The 22,806-nt window shown below is 43.1% G+C and overlaps 1 protein-coding gene across 6 annotated transcripts in view; it reads left to right on the top strand.

Annotated features, from left to right (window-relative positions):
• The window catches only part of LOC139378529 (synaptotagmin-1-like), a 200,693-nt gene extending 182,495 nt beyond the window's left edge, over positions 1–18,198 (top strand). For 4 of the 6 annotated variants that reach the window (XM_071120783.1, XM_071120779.1, XM_071120781.1 and 1 more), the window contains 2 exons: positions 9,553–9,812; positions 14,106–18,198. In XM_071120783.1, coding sequence (XP_070976884.1) covers positions 9,553–9,812; positions 14,106–14,312 — 467 coding nt within the window. In that variant the 3' untranslated portion in view covers positions 14,313–18,198. The remainder of the gene's footprint in view (positions 1–9,552; positions 9,813–14,105) is intronic. The other 2 variants (XM_071120785.1, XM_071120784.1) reach the window with 1 other exon arrangement.
• The last annotated feature ends 4,608 nt before the right edge of the window (positions 18,199–22,806 follow it).

Below are 22,806 nucleotides of genomic sequence, written 5' to 3'. Positions count from 1 at the left end.
CTCAGTCAAAGCCACTCTCTCTCTCTGGTAATGAACGCTCTCAGGGTGTTACAGTATGTATTAGAAACCATTGTTTTGCCCTCTCCCCTCTCTGTGCTGTTCTATGGGTTTTGCTGAAGGCTTGGTGAGTCATTGTGGGGCCCAGTGTTTTGTCAGGTTGGACTTTGGGAAATTGGTGTCTGTTGGAGACTTTGAGCTCTGATTGTGCTGCTCTTTCACTCCCCGCTGGCTTTCCACGCGACAGGCTCATCTTTTGTCTGAGAAAATCTGCGGCAGCAATCACTTCAGTGTCTCCTATTTTCCTGCAGCTATTTCTCTCAAACAACAACCGTCCCCAACCAATCATTGCCCACCATTATATTGGCAGGAGATAACAGATCGCATCTGAAGTGATTAATGTATGTCTAAACTCTACCTCCAAAATGTGGACAACAATAGAAATGGCATTTTGTCTTCCAGAACAATGCCAATGTGATGCCAATGTGATGCCAACAGAACATGTGGTTAGACCCAGGTACTCCAGGGATCAGGGGTGTGGGTGGTGGTTACTGGGCTCCACTGTGCAGACCTGCTGTTACGTGGGAGAAAATAAACATGAACAGTAATGATCGCAGTGGGCACTAATGAACACCCTGCTTTATGTTGGCAGGAGATCCCATAGGGACTACACTGAAGTAACGCTTTGGAAAGTCACCTGGCCATTGCGGCCATGGTTCACTAATGCACCTGTAGAGGCTCATAGATAGACACATTTCTAATGAATTGACCAACTCTGAAAAGTGAGCATGATGCCATGTTAACAGAATGTTTCATTTGCGATAGTGACCACGCATTCCACACACACACACACACACACACACACACACACACACACACACACACACACACAGACACACACACACACACACACACACACACACACTCCTGATCATGTGCAGGTGTGTGTGTACTGCAGAGAGTAATCAATCTAGTGTTGAGCAGCTTCCCATCCATCAGTGAGCATGGGGCAGAACTCTCCCTGAGGGCCAGAGAACGCCATGATGGACACCAGACACTCTCCCATGAAGCTCCCCTCGGAACATCACACCATCACACCACCAATACTGTTCTACACAAAAAGGTGGACAGGAGAAAGTTGTCGCTGCTGCACTGCTCAGAGATGAGCAAAGAAATCTAATTCTCTAAACCTTTCCTCTTGGAAGGAGGGCTATGTGGGCGCGGGCCCCTTCTAGCAAGCAGAGCCAGCTGTGTACATTTCCTGTATGGTCCTAGTGATACGGGCCATTCAGGAGCTAGAAATAGGAGCCCACCTGAACCATTCATCACTCCACCCCACAAAGAGCCCCCCCAGCCCCCAAATCCCCCCTTCCACAGCTGGGTCTACCCCACCCCTCCCGTCTCCCTGGCTCTCTCCTATCCATTCCTTGGACCATTTCTAATCCCCTATCCTCCTCTTCCTCCCTGTCCTTCCTCCTAACCTTAACCCTCTTCAGGCTGCAGTTACCATGCATCTAGTCCATTCTCCCTCCCCGTGCCTTACAGCCTAGCAGGCCATCAGTGCCTGACTTGCCTAACAGAACCGCTACCTCACACTAGCCCAAGACCTTCCGTCATCTGTCTGTGAGTAGTGTGCCTGGTAGCCATTAGCCAGAACCCATGCCTCCCTGCTTGCATTTCCACTCGAAGCATTAGCTCTCATCTGTCGCCATTTGCATCATGGGATTGGCCACATCCTAAGCTGTCAATCAAGCTGATGAGGTAATAGAAGGGAGGCAGTTTGAAGGCCAGGCAGTTACTGTGGGAAACTTATTCCGAAGGAAAGTGGTTAGTAAGGTTGGCTGGGCTTGACATGCAATATGCCAAGGGTAATTGGTGCATGGTTTATCTAGTGTGTTTAAAAGGTCAAAGTGGAGCCAAGTCTGGGGATTTCTGGTTGAATTATTAACATATGGTAATAGCATGTTTTCATCTTAGTTGCCATTGGATTCAGGTTCCGAACTATGATTTCCATTTTAATAGCACATTAGACTGGCTACACTGTTGTCGGTGGGTCTGTGTTAGTGTGTGTGTTGCGTCTGTCAGAGTGTGTCAGTCAGTGTGTGCATGGATATGTCTCTCATTGTATACTCAAATGAGCATACTGTATCATAAAATCTGTAAGGGGATAACATAATTTCTAGCCAATGGCTTCTAGCCATCCCAAGACCCTATTGAGAATCATATTGGCACATCATTGTCTATCCAATCTATCCAACTGGTAAAGTATTTAACACTCTCACCTGGGTTTTTACTGGAATGAGAATTATAGGAGCTATTGTTTGACTTTCATGTTACCTATTGAAGTCCCAAACAGTAGGCTAGATAACAGGCGTCTTGTTCCCACTCACACAGCTTATTTCGACATTCATGTTTTTGATGTCAACCGAACAATGAACAAGGTAGTGAAGCTGAACACAATGACAGCAATTTTACCTTTTTTAAATGTTATCAGAAAATTGAATTGAGGAATAGCTTGTGCTTGGCTTGTTTTGTTCAAGTTTTGAAAGAGAACGTTGTCATTCCTTTTGAAAGGAGCCAATACTCTGGTATCTCTTCGTCGCTCCGCCTCCGGGTTTGACTAACCAAATAAACAAATACCAAACAAGCATAATTCCCGTACACGCTTTAGGGCAGAAAGTATTGTTTTGGACCCCTGTAGCTAACAAAATTGTGTTCCAATTTATTTTATCTAACAAGATATCGCAGAATACTATATCGCAGTTAGCCCATTGTTTGAAGTGTCAACTTCTCCAGAAGTGTCTTTTTGCCAGGAGAATAGACGTCAAAGCCTGGCAGATAGATGAAATAACACGCGTGTATATAATAACAATAATTAGTGACTATCTCACATCGTGACACAGCCAGAACTAGAGGAGGAGGACAAGTAATTGATGGTCTGGGATTGGTCCTTTTCTCCACTGCTGTCCTGTTTATCGAGCCTAATTACTGCTCAGCAAACGAGACACCTCTATTTTCATTCAAATATGTATAATTATTCATAATTCTTCTGATTGCCCCAAATAATCGTAACAGCCAGAATCGCTGTATCATGCTGTGCAGCAAAACTTGTTTTAAAAGAGCACCTAATCTAATCATCGTTAAAAGTTCTCAGCTGAGCCACTCCTGAATCACAGTGGAAGGTTTATTTTTTGTCAACAACCTCGTCTTATCATAACATAACTATATCCCTGGAGGGACTCTTAGAATACAGTATATACCATACAATCCATCGAAGGCAAGACACTTGACTTTCTCATAATCTTTGCTGAAAATGTACAGGTAACCTTATAGACTCAAGGTGAGTTCCTATATTTAAGTACAGTATATATTGTGACAATGGGAACAACTCTCACTAGTATGACTCACCACAGGAGAGAGCTCCAGTACCCATGGAATTAAAATACAGTTGAAGTTGGAAGTTTACATACACTTAGGTTGGAGTCATTAAAACTCGTTTTTCAACCACTCCATAAATGTCTTGAAAACAAACTATAGTTTTGGCAAGTCGGTTAGGACATCTACTTTCTGCATGACATAAGTACTTTTTCAAACAATTGTTTACAGACAGATTATTTCACGTATAAAATGTATCACATTCCCAGTGGGCCAGAAGTTTACATACACTAAGTTGGCTGTGCCTTTAAACCGCTTGGAAAATTCCAGAAAATGATGTCATGGCTTTAGAAGCTTCTGATAGGCTAATTGTCATAATTTGAGTCAATTGGAGGTTTACCTGTGGATGTATTTCAAGGCCTACCTTCAAACTCCTTGCCTCTTTGCTTGACATCATGGGAAAATCAAAAGAAATCAGCCAAGACCTCAGAAAAAAATGTATAGACCTCCACAAGTCTGGTTCATCCTTGGGAGCAATTTTCAAACGCCTGAAGGTTCATCTGTACAAAGATTAGTACGCAATGATAAACACCATGGGACCACGTAGCCGTCATACCACTCAGGAAGTTCTGACTCCTAGAGATGAACGTACTTTAGTGCGAAAAGTGAAAATCAATCCCAGAACAACAGCAAATGGCCTTGTGAAGATGTTGGAGGAAGCAGGTACAAAAGTATCTATATCCACAGTAAAACGAGTCCTATATTGACGTAACTTGAAAGGCCGCTCAGCAAGGAAGAAGCCACTGCTCCAAAACCGCCATAAAAAAGCCATACTACGGTTTTCAACTGCACATGGGGACAAAGATCGTACTTTTGGAGAAATGTCCTCTGGTCTGATGAAACATAAATAGAACTGTTTGGTCATAATGACCATCGTTATGTTTGGAGGGAAAAGGGGGAGGCTTGCAAGCAACATCTCAAGACATCAGTCAGAAAGTTAAAGCTTCGTCGAAAATGGGTCTTCCAAATGGACAATGACCCCAAGCATACTTCCAAAGTTGTGGCAAAATGGCTTAAGGACAACAAAGTCAAGGTTTTGGGAGTGGACATTGCAACGCCCTGAACCCAATCTTATAGAAAATTTGTGGGCAGAACTGAAAAAGTGTGTGCGAGCAAGGAGGCCTACAAACCTGACTGTCAGGAGGAATGGGCCAAAATTTACCCAACTTATTGTGGGAAGCTTGTGGAAGGCTACCCAAAACGTTTGCCCCAAGTTAAACAATTTAAAGGCAATGCTACCAAATACTAATTGAGTGTATGTAAACTTCTGACCTACTGGGAATGTGATGAAAGAAATAAAAGCTGAAATAAATCATTCTCTCTACTATTATTCTGACATTTCACAGTCTTAAAATAAAGTGGTGATCCTAACTGACCTAAGACAGGGAAGTTTTACTAGGATTAAATGTCAGGAATTGTGAAAAACTGAGTTTAAATGTATTTGGCTAAGGTGTATGAAACTTCTGACTTCAACTGTAGTTGTCACTTCTCAAGGCTGCAGGGCTCTTCACTGGCTGTGTGCAGCAATGTGATAACAGCCTATTTCTATGGGTGAAGTATGTTTGCGGGGCACATAGACCATGTCCCCTCACATAAAAGGTGAGTAGAAGCATATAAAGAGAACTCAGCGCCAATGCTGACAACCTACATACAGTGAAGTGTGTAAAGTGTGTAAAGCCACAGGCACCATCAAGAGCCAATCAAATCATTTGTGGTAAATAATATACTGCTATAGAATAGTATCAGTGTGTTACATACAGAAGCACAGTGGATGTTACTGGAGGATGAGTACATGCTTGTTAAGATAATGGATGTACTGTCTGCACTGTGACACTTCTCTCCCTCTCTCCGTCTATCTCTTTCTCTTTTTATTTCTCTCTCATCTCCCTTTCTCTCTCCACCTCTCTCTCTCTCTCTCTCTCTCTCTCTCTCTCTCTCTCTGTCAGTCACAGGGGATAGTGAGGCTGTTCATAACAGGGTAATGGACCTCCTCAGTGAGGGGGTTATCACATCAACCAGTCCTGCAGTATTAATGAACCTTCACTCCCTTCAGCCAGTGCTCCCTCACCTCACCACACAGCATGCCATCAAGCCTCTCGGCTGGAGACCATATTATTTGTTTTGTTTGTCATGCATACTGCCCGGCTGTTTAAGGTAGCTCCAGGTTCGCAGCCCCACTGCAGTCATTTACACTTCCAAGGTGTGGAAAGCAACGAGGCCAGGTGTTATTATAATGATGAATGAATGGAAAACCAATTTGGTGGTGATTAGGGAAATGCAGAAGTTTGGAAGTGTGTGTGTGTGTGTGTGTGTGTGTGTGTGTGTGTGTGTGTGTGTGTGTGTGTGTGTGTGTGTGTGTGTGTGTGTGTGTGTGTGTGTGTGTGTGTGTGTGTGTGTGTGTCTGTGGTGTGTGCGACGTAGCTTAGTTGCATGTGAATGATTCATGTCAACTCCAAGTGTGTAAAACCGAGATGACAGTGGGGCCCTGCGTGCCCCTCCTCCATGGCCCATCCAGAACGATGGGAGGGAAACTAAGATGACAGCTGAGCTATATTTAACCTGCTTGTGTTGACGTTCGTTCAACATCTCGTACACAGCCCCCGCAAGCCAACACACAGCACACTCGAGTAAGCAGCCAACGTGCATGTTTACTAGTAGCTTTCTGTTTTTACCGTTTGGTCTTCACACGCTCAGTAGACTAATTATGATTGGCATTGATAGCTATTCTCTTTCACTTAGGCCTATAATCCAAAATATATAGCAATGACTAGTTATCGACAAGCTTAAAGCCTAGATCTAAGCAATTCTGTTGAAACCGACGGGTGAACACACAGTAACGCTGAAATAGGCTCGTAACGGTAGGGAATGAATATAATGTGTTTGTTTTGGATGTACACACTGTCATGTTAAAAGGTCCTCTGTCATCTGTTTGGCACAGAGCCAGCTGGGATAGAAAAGGTCCTGTTATGGCTGCTGCTCTGACAGATCGCATGGGACAGGTGCCTGCATCGTCTCCTCCACAAACACCTGCAGCCGACGTCGCTCATGTCCTCCCCGTTAGCCACTTCTTCACACACCTGCTGCTCCCTGTTCACTGGGAAGGGAGGGGGACTCTTTATAAATGGGCACAGCATCTTTTCATTATAACCCGGCCCATTGGCAGTGATCCAAATGAGTGACTGTCACGCTTGCAGCAAGGATCTGCCTCCGTATACTAAAGTGTAGACAGACACAAGGAACGGTAAACGCTCTCTCTCTCTCTCTCTCTCTCTCTCTCTCTCTCTCTCTCTCTCTCTTTCTCTCTCTCTGCGACAGGCGCATCACATCAGCTGCCGCGGCCACTCATCCGCAAAATGGGCAGAGATTAGAGCTGTCTGGGATGAGACGCCGAAATGAGCTGGATATGAGTTGGGGTGCGTCGCCCGCCAAAACCCAATAATCCTGGCGGTGAGATAAGAAGAGTCGGGGTAGAATAGGGCTGAAAGCCACGGGACACCACAGGTGTTTTTCTAACGGTGGAGGGATAGGTTATCTGTGATATCCCTGCCTGGGTGTTGTTGTTGTGTGTATTCAGCCTCAGTCTCTATGGATAGGGGGATTCATTTATCCAGTGCTGGTCATTCAGACCCAGGCCTGTGCGGATGGTCAAGATGAGGCAGAGGTAGCCAGATACAGGGTTGGAATGGGAAGGAGTTGGAATGTATTCATACGGTTGTGAATGTGAGGTCATTTTTTATACAGAGATAAAAGATTTCTGCACAGGTTCAAGACTGTTGCAACTGATGGTCGGGAGCAGGGATGAAGAAATACTTCGCCATGAAACGGAATTGCGTACGTGTGTGAATGCCTTTGTGAGTTATACAGCTGTCACAGCCATGGATCAGGATCTGATGCAGCCTCTGTTATCAGTCTGCTGTGACAGTTCCAACCAAGGGGGTGTTGAGCCTAACCTCCACAGAGACCTTGGGGACCATACTTAGTTCGTCCACAAACTTCCCTCCATTAACCTCCAATCATGACCTATTAGAAAAGCTTCCTATCAGCGTCAACAGCAAAGCTGTAGAAGTCTGATTGTTTGTAATCGACTCTCTCATGACACATCTTTAGTTTCCTACAGGGACATTAGTAGAACCTATAAAGAAGGGAACTGAGCTGAAGAGAATTCACTGCACACATCAAAAAAGAAAGAGAGAAAAAAACAATAAAGGGGTTGTTGATGGAAGAGTCTGATAGAAAGTGGTGATACGGCCGTGTGATGCTCACAGTCCGACACTGGAGAAGATTCCCATTTAGATACTGCTGGGCCTATTCACTAACACACACCTCTCCTCCACTGTCTCTTTTATCATCGCACAGCCCTCACAGGAGAGTAATAAACGTCACAATGGACACCCGCTCTCGAGGCTGCATTCTCTTTCTCTCTCTCTCTCTCTCTCTCTCTCTATTTCTCTCTTTTTGTTCTAGCTGTTCTCTCCCTTCTGTTCATTCACCCTCTCTCTCTTCGTTCACTCAGTTCTCTCTGTCTTTCTCTCGCTATCACACTTTGTCTCCGTCCTTTCTTTTTTCTCCCTTTCCCTCTGTCCCATTGCTTTTCTCTCTCTCTTTTTCTTTCTCTCGGTTCTGCTTCTATTTTTTCTCTGTCTCTCAGTGTACACTGTGCACACAGCTATGGGATGAACCTGCCAGTGAGCAATCAGCTCTTACAGATGTAGGGTCTTCATTTGAGACAGTTTTCTACAGCAGGAAAATATGCCTGCAACAACAGGAAATGTAAATTATTGTGTGAATTATAATTCATCTACATTCTTGTAGGGGTTGATACATTTTTCATTAATAAGGCAAATCAAGTCTGAAGGTTGCTGGATTGAATCCCCGATACAAATCTGTTGTTCTTCCCCTGAGCAAGGCAGTTAACCCACTGTTCCCCGGGCGCCGAAGACATGGATGTCAATTATGGCAGTCCCCCGCACCTCTCTGATTCAGAGGGGTTGGGTTAAATGCGGAAGACACATTTCAGTTGAATACATTCAGTTGCACAACTGACAAGGTATCCTCCTTTCCCTCTAAGTTGGATAACAGATGTTTACCATTGCTTTCAAAATGTTTGCCATTGCTAGGAATCCCACAGATGTTCCACAGTCAAAACTGTAGAACAAATCCCTACAAAGCCCTACACCATGAGCATCAAAGACAGCCTAATAAAGTCATCTGGGAGCCACAGATACATCTAGATTATGAGAACCAGCAGTATTTTAGAACAAGAGAGCATTATGAGGATTGATACTGATGCCTTGCTTCATTGGTGCATTACCATGCTGGGGCTCAATTGTAACTGCCACCCTTTCCCTTAATGTGATTGGTCGTTTAGCTCAATTACCATGCCATATCCTATCATATTTCTTTGTGTTTGTTGATCCTAGAACCAACAACGCTGTCTCATCTTCAAAGATAAATGGCGTGACCTGTTTTCATTAAGATAAGTCTGTGTCTACTATCTAACTCGAATTGGTTTCAATGGCAGTCCATTACCAAGGCTCATTAGCTCTCAAAAACTAAAGTGTCTTGTCTCAAACAGGGTGCCACTCCACACCCTCCTCTCCCCCCTCCACTTCCCGCTTGTCATTAGCATTCCGAAAGGAGTAAAATAAATCAGGATTGCTAGCCATGCTAGTCCAACGTCTTGATTGCCAATGATAAAGCAGGAAGGCTGCTGGGTGAGTCTGCATCTTTTACTGGTCCTTTTGACCTGATTACCAGAGAGAGGGGGGCCACAGGGCCAGCCACAGCAGGCCCACTCTGGAGAGGCTTCAGTCTTCATTATTGGGGAAGGGAAATGACGCCCTTCAGTGAAAGTGGCGAAAACATGAGCCACTTGAAAAAGCAGCAAAATTCTATTTATAGAAATTGTGCGCAACTCTGTTTCTCTTGCATATGATTTGAAATGGGTTTGTAAGTACGGTGAATGTTATCAGACTGTGTGATTCCTCTCCGTGTTGATATATCCAAATTAAGTGACAGACAAGGTGTGACTAAAACATATGAGTGTATAGACACTAGAAAGGGAGGGTGTAAATGCCTTGTGGCAGTAGGTTCTAACCTGGCCCTCTCTTCTTTCCTCAGATCCCTACGTGAAGATCCACCTGATGCAGTGGGTTCTAACCTGGCCCTCTCTTCTTTCCTCAGATCCCTACGTGAAGATTCACCGGATGCAGTGGGTTCTAACCTGGCTCTCTCTTCTTTCCTCAGATCCCTACGTGAAGATCCACCTGATGCAGAACGGGAAGAGGCTGAAGAAGAAGAAGACAACAATCAAGAAGAACACCCTCAACCCTTACTACAACGAGTCCTTCAGCTTTGAAGTGCCATTCGAGCAAATCCAGGTAAAGGTGTTGTACATCCCCACGTGCATCTTGGGAGTTCTCCATGTTGTTGAAGCATTAAGACTAGATCTAATTGAGCTCAGTCATAAACCACTAAGTCAAGTTTTTTTTTAAGAATACTTCAAATAAGACTTAGTGCCAACACCGAGACAATTGACAAGGAGATTGTGTTCAAAGCTTGTGGCTACTAAGAGTGAATTGGTGGCTTAAAATTAGCATGTGAATGTGTGCTCTTTGGTCTGTACAGGATAATCAGTCTCAGGCTCTATTCATCATGGGCCCGATTCAGACTTAGTAAATGTACACCTTTCCTATGCACTTCTCAGTAGTTGGTATTCAGGCTTACCTAATGCAGGCGCGTAATGCATTAGTGTACCTCAAATTTGTATTTTGTCGACAGACTACAATACATTGAAGGAACGGGTTCAGAATATAGGGATCAATGAAAGAAAGCCATCTACTGTATATATATGCATATTCAACTCGGTTTCAGCACCAACTGGTAAATAAAAAAATACTCTGATCTTGTAGACTTTAAGCAAAATGTATGGTTATGAAAGTATGTATGAATCATATTTTACAGGTTTGGAGTGCGTCTACGTACAAAATTGATTGATGAAAGTTGAGATACTCAAGTTCATTCCATGAAATATTAGAAGGTGGAAGTAGATGTACTATAGGAGTTGAACAGTAGTCCTAGAAATTTACCCTGATCCTCATTAATCATGGAACTGTATGACAACGGTCCAGTCATCGTGAACCATGCACCAGGCTTAAACTGCTACGTGTGGTCTGAGTTCCATATTGACTCAAGTAGGCTATGAGTAGGCTGTCCCAAATGATTTCACAGTGTTAGCCTGATATGATCCACTAATGCTAGCATCCCTCAGGAACAACTACACAGACATGACAGAGGAAATAAAAAGTAAACGGAATGGAATGGAATCTTTCAAAATGTAGGCAACAAATTTAACAGTTACAAATGTATGTGTGGCTCCCGATAGTGGCTAATATTTAACAATACATATTGTGAAATAAAACTGCAAAACGTCTGGGTATATAATTAAAACATTCTAAAGCGCAATTTGGCAGATTCGGTCCGACAGAAGCCTGTAGCTTGGGTCTCCAAATTTCATCTATGCAAATGATGAGGGCATACAAATAAAATCAGATTAACGGCACAGCTATTTACAGCTTACTTCACTGTGGGAATGGGGACACAATACATATCATGTTGATAGGATTTTTAGTTTGTTTGGTTTAACATTTGTCTCCATGGATCATAAGGAAAAATCATCTCAAATCAAATCAAATATTTGTCACCTACACATGGTTAGCAGATGTTAATGGTCACCTACACATGGTTAGCAGATGTTAATGCGAGTGTAGCGAAATGCTTGTGTTTCTAGTTCCGACCGTGCAGTAATATCTTACAAGCAATCTAACCTAACAATTTCACAACAACTACCTTATACACACAAGTGTAAACGGAATGAATAAGAATATGTACATAAAAATATAGGAATGAGCGATGGCCGAACGGCATAGGCAAGATGTAGTAGATGGTATAGAGTACAGTATATACACGAGATGAGTAATGTCGGGTATGCAGCAGCCACTCAACGTTAGTGGTGGCTGTTTAATAGTCTGATGGCCTTGAGATAGAAGCTGTTTTTCAGTCTCTCGGCCCCTGCTTTGATGCACCTGTACTGACCTCGCCTTCTGGATGATAGCGGGGTGAACAGGCAGTGGCTCGGGTGGTTGTTGTCCTTGATGATCTTTTTGGCCTTCCTGTGACATCGGGTGGTGTAGGTGTCCTGGAGGGAAGGTAGTTTGCCCCCGGTGATGCGTTGTGCAGACCTCACTACCCTCTGGAGAGCCTTACGGTTGTGGGCGGAGCAGTTGCCGTACCAGGCGGTGACACATCCCGACAGGATGCTCTCCAATGTGCATCTGTAAAAGTTTGTGAGTGTTTTTGGTGACAAGACAAATTTCTTCAGCCTCCAGAGGTTGAAGAGGTGCTGCTGTGCCTTCTTCGCCATGCTGTCTGTGTGGGTGGACCATTTCAGTTTGCCCGTGATGTGTACGCCAAGGAACATAAACTTAACATAACATAAAATCCACCTTCTCCACTACCGTCCCGTCGATGTGGATAGGGGGCTGCTCCCTCTGCTGTTTCCTGAAGTCCACGATCATCTCTTTTGTTTTGTTGACATTGAGTGTGAGGTTATTTTCCTGACACCACACTCCAAGGGCCCTCACCTCTTCCCTGTAGGCCGTCTCGTCGTTGTTGGTAATCAAGCCTACCACTGTAGTGTCGTCTGCAAACTTGATGATTGAGTTGGAGGCGTGCATTGCCACGTAGTCATGGGTGAACAGGGAGTACAGGAGAGGGCTGAGAACGCACCCTTGTGGGGCCCCAGTGTTGAGGATCAGCGGGGTGGAGATGTTGTTAACTACCCTCACCACCTCTAAAACAATTGAAATGTGTATTTACAATTCTCTTCTCCAAATGGTTTACTCATTTACCTAGCTCTTATCAATAGCTCTTATGTATTTATAAATTACTGTGCATGGAGAATGCTGTTATTTCTATAAAAAAAAGAAAGTACATGCTTTTCCCACTTGGAACCGGCAGGTTTGCTCGACCTTATTCATGGTTTCTTCCCACACGAAGGTGGTAGAATGATGAGGGAGTTAAGTCAAGTTCAGAATGCAGTGTATTTGTAGACACCTCCGTCACACCTTCATTTCATTGGTCTCCACCCCAAACGAATAGCGTGTGAAAAGAATGCTGTTCTCATGATTAAGTTCAAGGTCAGAATGCTCATAGAGAAAAAAAGTGCATAAAAAGGGAATTATGTTTCCATTTACACACGCTTAACTTGGGTCGGAATTCCCCCCATTTGCATTCTCATTAAATGCCTTCATTTCACAAGTTTACAAGACAATTGCACAGGGGAGTGGTGAGAAGTAATGCCATTCTCAACACATCCCTGATTACATGCCTTTGGCGTATGATTACATTTGAACATTCAAATATCTCTTCTTCACGGTGCAATTCAGTACCTTTTTTTATCCAGTGCGATGAAATGTATATAGAGTACGGTTTAGTATGGCACTCGCACTGTTTGAGGACAAATGACTTTATGAGAAAGCACTTTAAAGCTACTAGGCCCAGAGAATTAAAGAAGATAAAGTGCATGCAAATTGGGCCAAGGGGGAATTATCTGTGAGCGGGCGTCTAAACGCCAGGCATAAAAAAGTAATTGCCTATAATTGATTTAGCACTTCACAGCTCACAAACCACGAGTTTGGTTCCACGTGCCTCCGTTTCAATTCGCAGCTTAACCCCGCCTAGCCTGTGAGGATGCCAATCAGAACATCCCATACCCATTGGAGAGACAGAGGGGTGACAGTGGAGGAAGCCTATACTGCTAAGTACACTCCCTCCTCCACAGAGGGTCCTTCTCTTTAAAGGGATAGAACAACCCAAATACAAGTGTCTATGTCATTGTTATACCTCAAAGTGATTTGAGGGGGTCAACTATCTCTTTCAAAGCCACTTGACTCCAACTGACAGGCTGAGGGACTTGGTGCAGCGTTCCATTACATGCTTTGGGAGAACAGTGACTCGGCACCTACACAGGTAGAGCACCTCCTCTCTCCTCTCTCATGTGGATCTTAGTGTGCCGATTCATATTCCCTTCCAGCAGATGACGCACGGATCACCGCTCATTGCTGAGACACTTTGAATAAACACATGCTGAGGCTGAAATGTTGACCTCTGAGTAAGCTTACAATCTGTTGTGCGTTTGGCTCTGGAAAGATTCAGGCCCAGTCTTCAAATGGTGTATACTGCTAATAAGCACGTAGGACTGGCTCTTCAAGGGAGCGTATCACTCTTCACTCAAATAGGCCACTCTGTTAGTCAGGAGCATTTGACAGAGTGGAGGTTACTCCCACTTGTCTTCTAATTGTACTGCTTTTGGTATTTGAGAAATTAGCCAAGGTCGTTCTGTAGGTCGTCGAGCAGAGCCTTCATCATTGTGCTCAATAGAGGAAGTAGGCTGTCTGGGGACTTGAGACAATATTATTATTATCTGGTACGTTGGGTGAATACTGGGTGCTCAAGAAAACTTCTCAGCACTACACAAATCATAAAACGTCCATGACTATAGTCTGTGAGCTGTAAATGTTACCAGTACATTACTTTAGTTACATGTACAGTGTGTGTATCCCACAAACTCATAATTTATTCCAATGTCTTCCTCCCTACTTTTCCCCTTACAGAAAGTTCAAGTTGTTGTAACCGTTCTGGACTATGACAAGATCGGCAAGAACGATGCCATCGGCAAGGTCTTTGTGGGCCTCAACAGCTCGGGGACGGAGCTGCGCCACTGGTCGGATATGCTGGCCAACCCCAGGAGACCCATCGCCCAGTGGCACGTGCTGAAGGTGGAGGAGGAGGTGGACGCTCAGCTCTCCACAAAAAAATAGGCAGGGCCCTTTCAGCACCTTCCCCATAGTGCTCTTTAGCCAGTATGTGTAAATACCTCAGTGATATATGAGTCCATCCACCGTCAAACCAATCCAGCCAACACCCATCCTTCCCACCAACTCCATACTACTTGTCTTACCGCCTTCTTTTGTAATTGTCAATGGTTCTTTCAAACCCCTAGGCCCTGTCGTTCAGATTTGTGTTTCTATTTGTCAGGTTGGGAGTCCCCGCCCCTGACTATGTTGTCCATCTCTGCACCCTGATTCCCCTTAACCAAATTCCCCCTTCTTTTAAGCAATATGATCTGTATAGATAGTGCATGACTGAAAGACATTTATTGTACCACAGTTGTATATATCAGTCTGCAGACAAAAATGATTTCTAGTTTATGTTGGTATGTTGTTACCCGTTTCCTAATCGATGTATATCTGGATGTTTTTAATAAGATGTTCTATTTTAAATGATGTAAATGCAGATATAGGAGAGACGATATTATATATTACAGGATAAAACGTTTTGACCTTATTGCATTCCAGAGGAAGAAGAAAGCAATTCCAACCTGTAAGATGCTAATGGAAGTATAGTCACATTGTAAAGGACGGTGTCTGGCTTTATGTTTACTAATGAACCATTGCAGAAAAAAAGTTGAAATACACAGAAAACTAGGCCGTTAACTACTATGGTTTCATGGGAAAATATATGCTGCTGGATAGTATACAAGCACATGGTTTCTTATACACCTTTTTATACACATTTCTCCATCAGAGGACCTACTTGTTTTGCTTGAAACACAATGTTCTGGAGGATCTCTCAAATCGATGCAAACCGGTTAGCCTTTTTCCTTTTCCTTAAGCAGGGCATCACCTTGTGACACAGTCAGTTACTTCGAAGTGAAATAGGTCCTCATTTGAAAGGCCATCTTTTCATTAAATTATTTACTTTTTACAGACCGGTCCTCTTAAACCCAAATGACTATTCCGCCAAACCCCCCTCGGAAAGTGATCCCATATGAAATAGAATCAAGCAGTTGCCATTGTGTCCTTAAGCTTGTTGAACAATATTTACTTTCAATAGCCTTGTTGTTGGAAACGGATTATGTTGAGGACATTGGAGTCTCAAGGTCTCCATAGATGGAACAAAGACTTTTGACTCTAAGCTTTTAGATGACTATTTTTTAGATAAATTCAGCTGATTTTTTTGTAAACTGCATGATTTTTTAAACAATATTTGCTAAAGGCTGGGATGGGGGGGGGGGGGGATCTACCAACACCATGGGGCTGTCTCTTATGATAACATCCCCTTGCCTTCAATCTATTTCATCTAGATTAAAGCTGAAGTGAGTGATTTGATGGGTCAGTATATGATTATTATATTGACTGGAAGTAAAGTGAGTTTCTAAACACTGCCATTTTCAGGGAGGTGACACATGTATAGTAGTAACCTTCTCTCCATGGTCGTAGCTTTGGTTTATCGGGAACAATGTATTTGGCTGCACAAGGTGCCCTAAATAGCAGCTTTGTGTTGCCTTCTCACAGTGGCAATAGAGCTAGCCATGTTATACTGCCAATCTTACTTTCTGTACGGCTACTGTTTTGCACTGTATGTCTTTGAACCGGCAATAGCTTGTTGACTTCTTTACACTATGTTGAAGGGCCTTATTTAAGGACGCTCAATGCGCAGGGGAGCTTCTGGTTCTTGGTATTTACTTAAAGGAACAGTACATGAAAGCAACAACCATATACTGTATCTCTTCGTTGAGTAAACCGTAGTTAGCCAGTTTTCTATTGTTGGCTCTCAGTACAACACCAAGAGAACAATGGGATATAAACAATGACTGTAAAAGTTAATGGTCTGCATAGGGGATAATATTTGTTTATATGTCCTTTACTACGGGCCCAATAAGATGCTTGAATCCATGAAATCCGTGAAGTCTCTTATCTTGGAGGAACCTCCATGCATATACTGGATGCTAGCTTCAGGAGTAGTTTCTAAGTGTTTTCAATGTTATTGTGTAGTTGATAGCACTATTATGAAAAAGCTATTTGTCATTCCATGGGCGTCTCTGAGGACAGCTTTGTGTGTCACTGTGACTGCCGTGCGTGCTTAGAAGTGTAGACTTTATCAATAGCGACAAGTTTGTTCTGTAGTGACGTTGTACTGCCATTTCCCTTCCACATGCTGAGAGAGTGCGTGGCATCGTCAGTTCTTATAACTGTGCAGCGGCTGGTTGGTTGATTGACAGGGCTACACACAGGAGTTATAGAACGTTTTATGGGAGAGCGAGAGTGGTGGGATTCACACAGCATTTCGTTGAGCACTGTGCAATACTTGTATGTTCATCCCATAGTGTTGTGTGGGTTGTGTTTGTCCGAGGAAAAAAATGAATATTTAAAGTTTAAAGACTCCTATCAAGTGAGACGTGTTCCTCTCCAGTGAGATGGTTAGGACACAGCACATATAGATTCTGTGGTGGTTGGAGTCTGACATCTAAAATCCTTCTGTTAAGGGTTCCCTCCTATCCAGTTCGTTTTTTTCTTGCACACAGATTCGGCTTCAGAAGTTTCAGGACATAGTGGGATTGGGAAATACCAAAATATGACGCACGCACACACACGGAAACATTTAAATGACCCCTCACCCTCTGAAAGTACATATGTACATATTTTCATCATTTTCCAAAAAGTGATTTATTTATCATATTGAAATGGTCATGATCATTACCGAAACGTATCACATCTTGTCATGACAACGTCATCCATCGTTGTATCAACCTGATCTACTATACTATATCTAATTATGATTATTTTTTATTACTAAGTTATGTTTTACAACCCTGTTGAAAATACTTTTATATTTGAAATGAAAACTCTGAATGTACAGTATGGACTGTGTGTTTGTGGTGATTAACTGTGAGATTAGTACTTTTCTTTCATTGTTGCAAAAATATGTTGATTTGTGTGTGTTTTAATTTCTGTATTTAAATACCCTTTTGGGTAGACCTTCCCCGGATAAACTATACATTCCAGAAACGTGGAACATACATTTAATCACAGCAGTATGTGCCCTAATGAATTACATTCCCTCTTGAACTATATATTTTTTCATTTAACATATTTATTATGCATCCTTTAAATCATGAATTACAAAAAAAAAAACGCTTGTTTAAAGAAAACAAGGATAAAACGTAGGCTCGGTATTTGAATGGAAGGAGCAGATCCACAGGGGTACGACTAAATCACTAACGAAAGGCTGTAATCGGTATTTAAAGGGGAAGGAAATCAAAATGCTTCAACAAAAGAAAAGGAAAGCGTCAAACTCTTGAGGGGCGGACACTACAGTAAGAGGCAGCATTGCAGGATCAGATTGTGAGGTGTGTAACTTACTGTACCACAAGAAAAGCCACTAGCTGCAATGTAATGCTACTCTTATTGGTCCCCCCTACTAAATCATGGAAGCAAAACCCCTCACATTCTATTCAAGAAAAGCCCATACATCTCACTGTGTGACCAGAAACATATAAGATTCTCTAAAATGACGACAACAAAAAGCCACTCTAACCTTTCAAGACGAAGCTGTGTAAAGTATTAGAGTCTGATGCTGTAGAAAGATCCTAGTTGCCTTTGTGTATATCAACTGCCTGCTTGAGTATTTCTGTGTTGACATTTTCTCTGTAATCTTGTACAACTGTTTGGGCTGTTTTTCCTGCCATATCGCTCGCGGTGACAGCGAGCTGACAGTTACTGTATATTGCTGTGTATACCTTCATTTTTTATGAGGTGTTTTACAGTTTTGTTTCACTTTGTGTAGTGATTCACTCTGTGGAGTTTTTTTGACTGTTGTTATATAACTTCATATACACAAATGATCAATAAAAATGTTTTATTTCCTGTTGATACAGAACCTTTTTAAAGTGCTTTTTTTTTCTTTCCAGATGCTGGTTTGGTTCACTTACCAACTTTTTACGTGGATTTTGATGTGTGAGCAGATAATACTCACATTCACATGTTAGACAACATGCCTTCATCAGCACAAGAATAAGAAGCATTGAGTGAATTTAATAATAAACATTGAGTGCATATGAAGCCTAGATTTATTTTTATTATGAGCCAGATCTAGGAATTGCTGTGATCTATTTAGTAAACACAAGAGACCAGAGAAATGTATGAGTGTGGCGGTATATAGCAGCAACAGTGGCATCTAGTGGTCAAAATCTGGTAAATTCACACTAAATAATCCAAGTGATTTAAATTACAAAAAAAAATGTATGAGGTGGAAAAAACATCTCCAGATTCACAGGGAATACATTACATAGTATGGATAAGCAATACTACAAGCCACAGCTTCATACTATGTGTCAGACATAGAGAACTGACACAGTATATTGGTTGTTGGGGGGTCTGTGTGTGACTTTTTGACCATTCGTTTTGTAGAAAGGATGTCAGCTACTATATTTAGTGAATATTATATGAACCCTATATATTTAAATGGTCAATTTGGATGCAATTAATTAGCGTAATTTCCCAGCGATCCAATTATATTTCAACAAAATAATGTTGCATGAATGTTAATCTTATCTGTTTCTAACCACATAAATTATTTCAGAACAATCTGAGATGGTGGGTGTCCTTTTAGAGATGGAATGACCCTACAATCATTCAGACATTATCAAATGACTAATGCGTCTTCATTCATTATACTTAATACATTAGTAACATTTTTATTTATTTATTTTAATTTTATTTAACCTATATTTAACCAGGTAGGCTAGTTGAGAACAAGTTCTCATTTGCAACTGAGACCTGGCCAAGATAAAGCAAAGCCGTTCGACACATACAACAACACAGAGTTACACACGGAATAAACAAACATAAATCAATAATACAGTAGAAAAATCTATATACAGCATTTGCAAATGAGGTAGGATAAGAGAGGTAAGGCAATAAAAAGATCATGGTGGCAAAGTGGTTACAATATAGCAATTAAACACTGGAATAGTAGAAAGTGCAGAAGATGAATGCGCAAGTAGAGATACTGGGGTGCAAAGGAACAAGATAAATAAATAAATACAGTATGGGATGAGGTAGATTGGATGGGCTATTTACACTATGTACAGGTGCAGTGATCTGGGAGCTGCTCTGACAGCTGGTGCTTAAAGCTAGTGAGGGAGGTAAGAGTCTTTAGTGATTTTTGCAGTTTGTTCCAGTCATTTGCCGCAGAAAACTGGAAGGAGAGGCGGCCAAAGGAAGAATTGTCTTTGGGGGTGACCAGTGAGATATACCTGCTGGAGCATGTGCTACGGGTGGTTGCTGCTATGGTGACCAGTGAGCTGAGATAAGGTGGGGCTTTAACTAGCAGAGACTTATAGATGACCTGGAGCCAGTGGGTTTGGCGACGAGTATGAAGCAAGGGCCAGCCAACGAGAGCGTACAAGACGCAGTGGTGGGTAGTATATGGGGCTTTGGTGACAAAATGGATGGCACTGTGACAGACTGCATCCAATTTGTTGAGTAGAGTGTTGGAGGCTATTTTGTACATGACATTGCCGAAGTCACGGATCGGTAGGGTGGTCAGTTTGATGAGGGTATGTTTGGCAGCATGAGTGAAGGATGCTTTGTTGCAAAATAGGAATCCAATTCTAGATTTAATTTTGGATTGGAGATGTTTAATGTGAGTCTGGAAGGAGAATTTACAGTCTAACCAGACACCTAGGTATTTGTAGTTGTCCACATAATCTGAGTCAGATCCGTCCAGAGTAGTGACACTGGACGGCGGGGCAGGTGCGGGCAGCGATCGGTTGAAGAGCATGCATTTAGTTCTACTTGCATTTAAGAGCAGTTGGAGGCCACTGAAGGAGAGTTGTATGGCATTGAAGCTCACCTGGAGGTTTGTTAACACAGTGTTCAAAGAAGGGCCAGAGGTATACAGAATGGTGTCGTCTGAGTAGAGGCTGATCAAAGAATCACCAGCAGCAAGAGCGACATCATTGATGTATACAGAGAAGAGAGTCGGCCCGAGAATTGAACCCTGTGGCACCCACATAGACACCGCCCAGACAACAGGCCCCCTGATTTGACATACTGAACTCCATCAGAGAAGTAGTTGGTGAACCAGGCGAGGCGATCATTTGAGAAACCAAGGCTGTTGAGTCTGCCAATAAGAATGTTGTGATTGACAGAGTCGAAAACCTTAGCCAGGTCAATGAATACGGCTGCACAGTAATGTCTCTTATCTATGGCGGTTATGATATCGTTAGAGGACCTTGAGCGTGGCTGAGGTGCACCCATGAACAGCTCTGAAACCAGATTGCATAGCGGAGAAGGTATAGTGGGATTCGAAATGGTTGGTAATCTGTTTGTTAACTTGGCTTTTGAAGAGCTTAGAAAGGCCGGGTAGAATAGATATAGGTATGTAGCAGTTTGGGTCTAGAGTGTCTCCCCCTTTGAAGAGATTCCAATCTATGGGAATCTCAGATGATACGAAAGAGAGGTTGAACAGGCTAGTAATAGGGGTTGCAACAATTTTGGCAGATTATTTTAGAAATTGAGGGTCCAGATTGTCGAGCCCGGCTGATTTGTAGGGGGTTCCAGATTTTGCAGAACTTTCAGAACATCAGCTATCTGGATTTGGGTGAAGGAGAAGTGGGGGAGGTTTGGGCTAGTTGCTGTGGGGAGCGCAGGGCTGTTGACCTGGGTAGGGGTAGCCAGGTGGAATGCATGGCCAGCCGTAGAGAAATGCTTATTGAAATTCTCAATTATAGTGGATTTATCGGTGATAACAGTGTTTCCTAGCCTCAGTGCAGTGGGCGGCTGGGAGGAGGTGATCTTATTCTCCATGGACTTTACAGTGTTCCAGAACATTTTTGAGTTTGTGCTACAGGATGCAAATTTCTGCTTGAAAAAGCTTTTTGGGCATGCTTATTTAAGATGGTGAGGAAGGCACTTTTAAAGAAAAAACAGGCATCCTCTACTGACGGGATGAGGTCAATATCCTTCCAGGATACCCGAGCCAGGTCGATTAGAAAGGCCTGCTCGCTGAAGTGTTTTAGGGAGTGTTTGACAGTGATGAGGGTGGTCGTTTCACCGCAGACCCATTACGGATGCAGGCAATGAGGCAGTGATCGCTGAGATCATGGTTGAAAACAGCAAAGGTGTATTTGGAGGGCAAGTTGGTTAAGGATGATATCTATATGGGTGCCCGTGTTTACGGATTCATTGATCATTTGTGTGAGACTGAGGGCATCAAGCTTAGATTGTAGGATGGCCAGGGTGTTAAGCATGTCACAGTTTAGGTCACCTAGCAGCACGAGCTCTGAAGATAGATGGGGGGCAATCAATTCACATAGGGTGTCCAGGGCACAGCTGGGGAAAGAGGGTGGTCTATAGCAAGCGGCAACATTTTCTGGAAAGATGGATTTTTAAAAGTAGAAGTTCAAATTGTTTGGGTACAGACCTGGATAGTAAGACAGAACTCTGCAGGCTATCTCTGCAGTAGATTGCAACTCCGCCCCCTTTGGCAGTTCTATCTTGTCGTAAAATGTTATATTTAGGGATGGAAATTTCAGGGTATTTGGTGGACTTCCTAAGCCAGGATTCACACACGGCTAAAACAAATTTAGGGAGGAGGCTTCTAATGTTAACATGCATGAAACCAAGGCTTTTACGGTTACAGAAGTCAACAAATGAGAGCACCTGGGGAGTAGGAGTGGAGCTAGGCACTGCAGGGCCTGGATTAACCTCTACATCACCAGAGGAACAGAGGAGGAGTAGGATGAGGGTACGGCTACGGCTATCAGGACTGGTCGCGATGTAGAGGCCAGTTGAGTACCCCCTCGAGCAGAATTACGTCATAGTCCAGTCCTGAAGGATCGGCGGGGTTCCATGCTCCGTACCGACAGTAGAAGGGGTCCAGGTATTGTAGCCCAGGAGTGGCTGATGGGCATCTTTAGCAAACCGGGAGAAAGGGCCTAGCATGGGCTAGCTCCAGGCGAATTGTTGCTTGCTCATGCTAGGCCCTCCCGGTTACCGACGTTAGCCAGTACTCGGGTAGCAGCTAGCTAGCTGTGAAGATCCATGTGAAAATATCCAGAGCTTGCGGTAGGAATCCGGGGATATGGAGAGAAAATAGGTCCTGTATGCTCTGGTTTGAGTCGCGTTGTACAAACTGGCGAGAGCTTTCCAGGCTAAAGGTTAGCTGATGACCGCTAGCAGTGGTTTGCTGACTACTAGCAAATAAAACTGTGAAGGACCTCGGCGTTACTCTGGACCCTGATCTCTCTTTTGAAGAACATATCAAGACCATTTCAAGGACAGCTTTTTTACATCTACGTAACATTGCAAAAATCAGAAACTTTCTGTCCAAAAATGATGCAGAAAAATGAATCCATGCTTTTGTCACTTCTAGGTTAGACTACTGCAATAATCTACTTTCCGGCTACCCGGATAAAGCACTAAATAAACTTCAGTTAGTGCTAAATACGGCTGCTAGAATCCTGAC

This window comes from Oncorhynchus clarkii, chromosome 21 (genome assembly GCF_045791955.1).
Source record: "Oncorhynchus clarkii lewisi isolate Uvic-CL-2024 chromosome 21, UVic_Ocla_1.0, whole genome shotgun sequence".
Lineage (NCBI taxonomy): Eukaryota > Metazoa > Chordata > Actinopteri > Salmoniformes > Salmonidae > Oncorhynchus > Oncorhynchus clarkii.
Note: the sequence above shows the minus strand (reverse complement) of the source record. Positions and strands in the feature narration are given on the sequence as shown.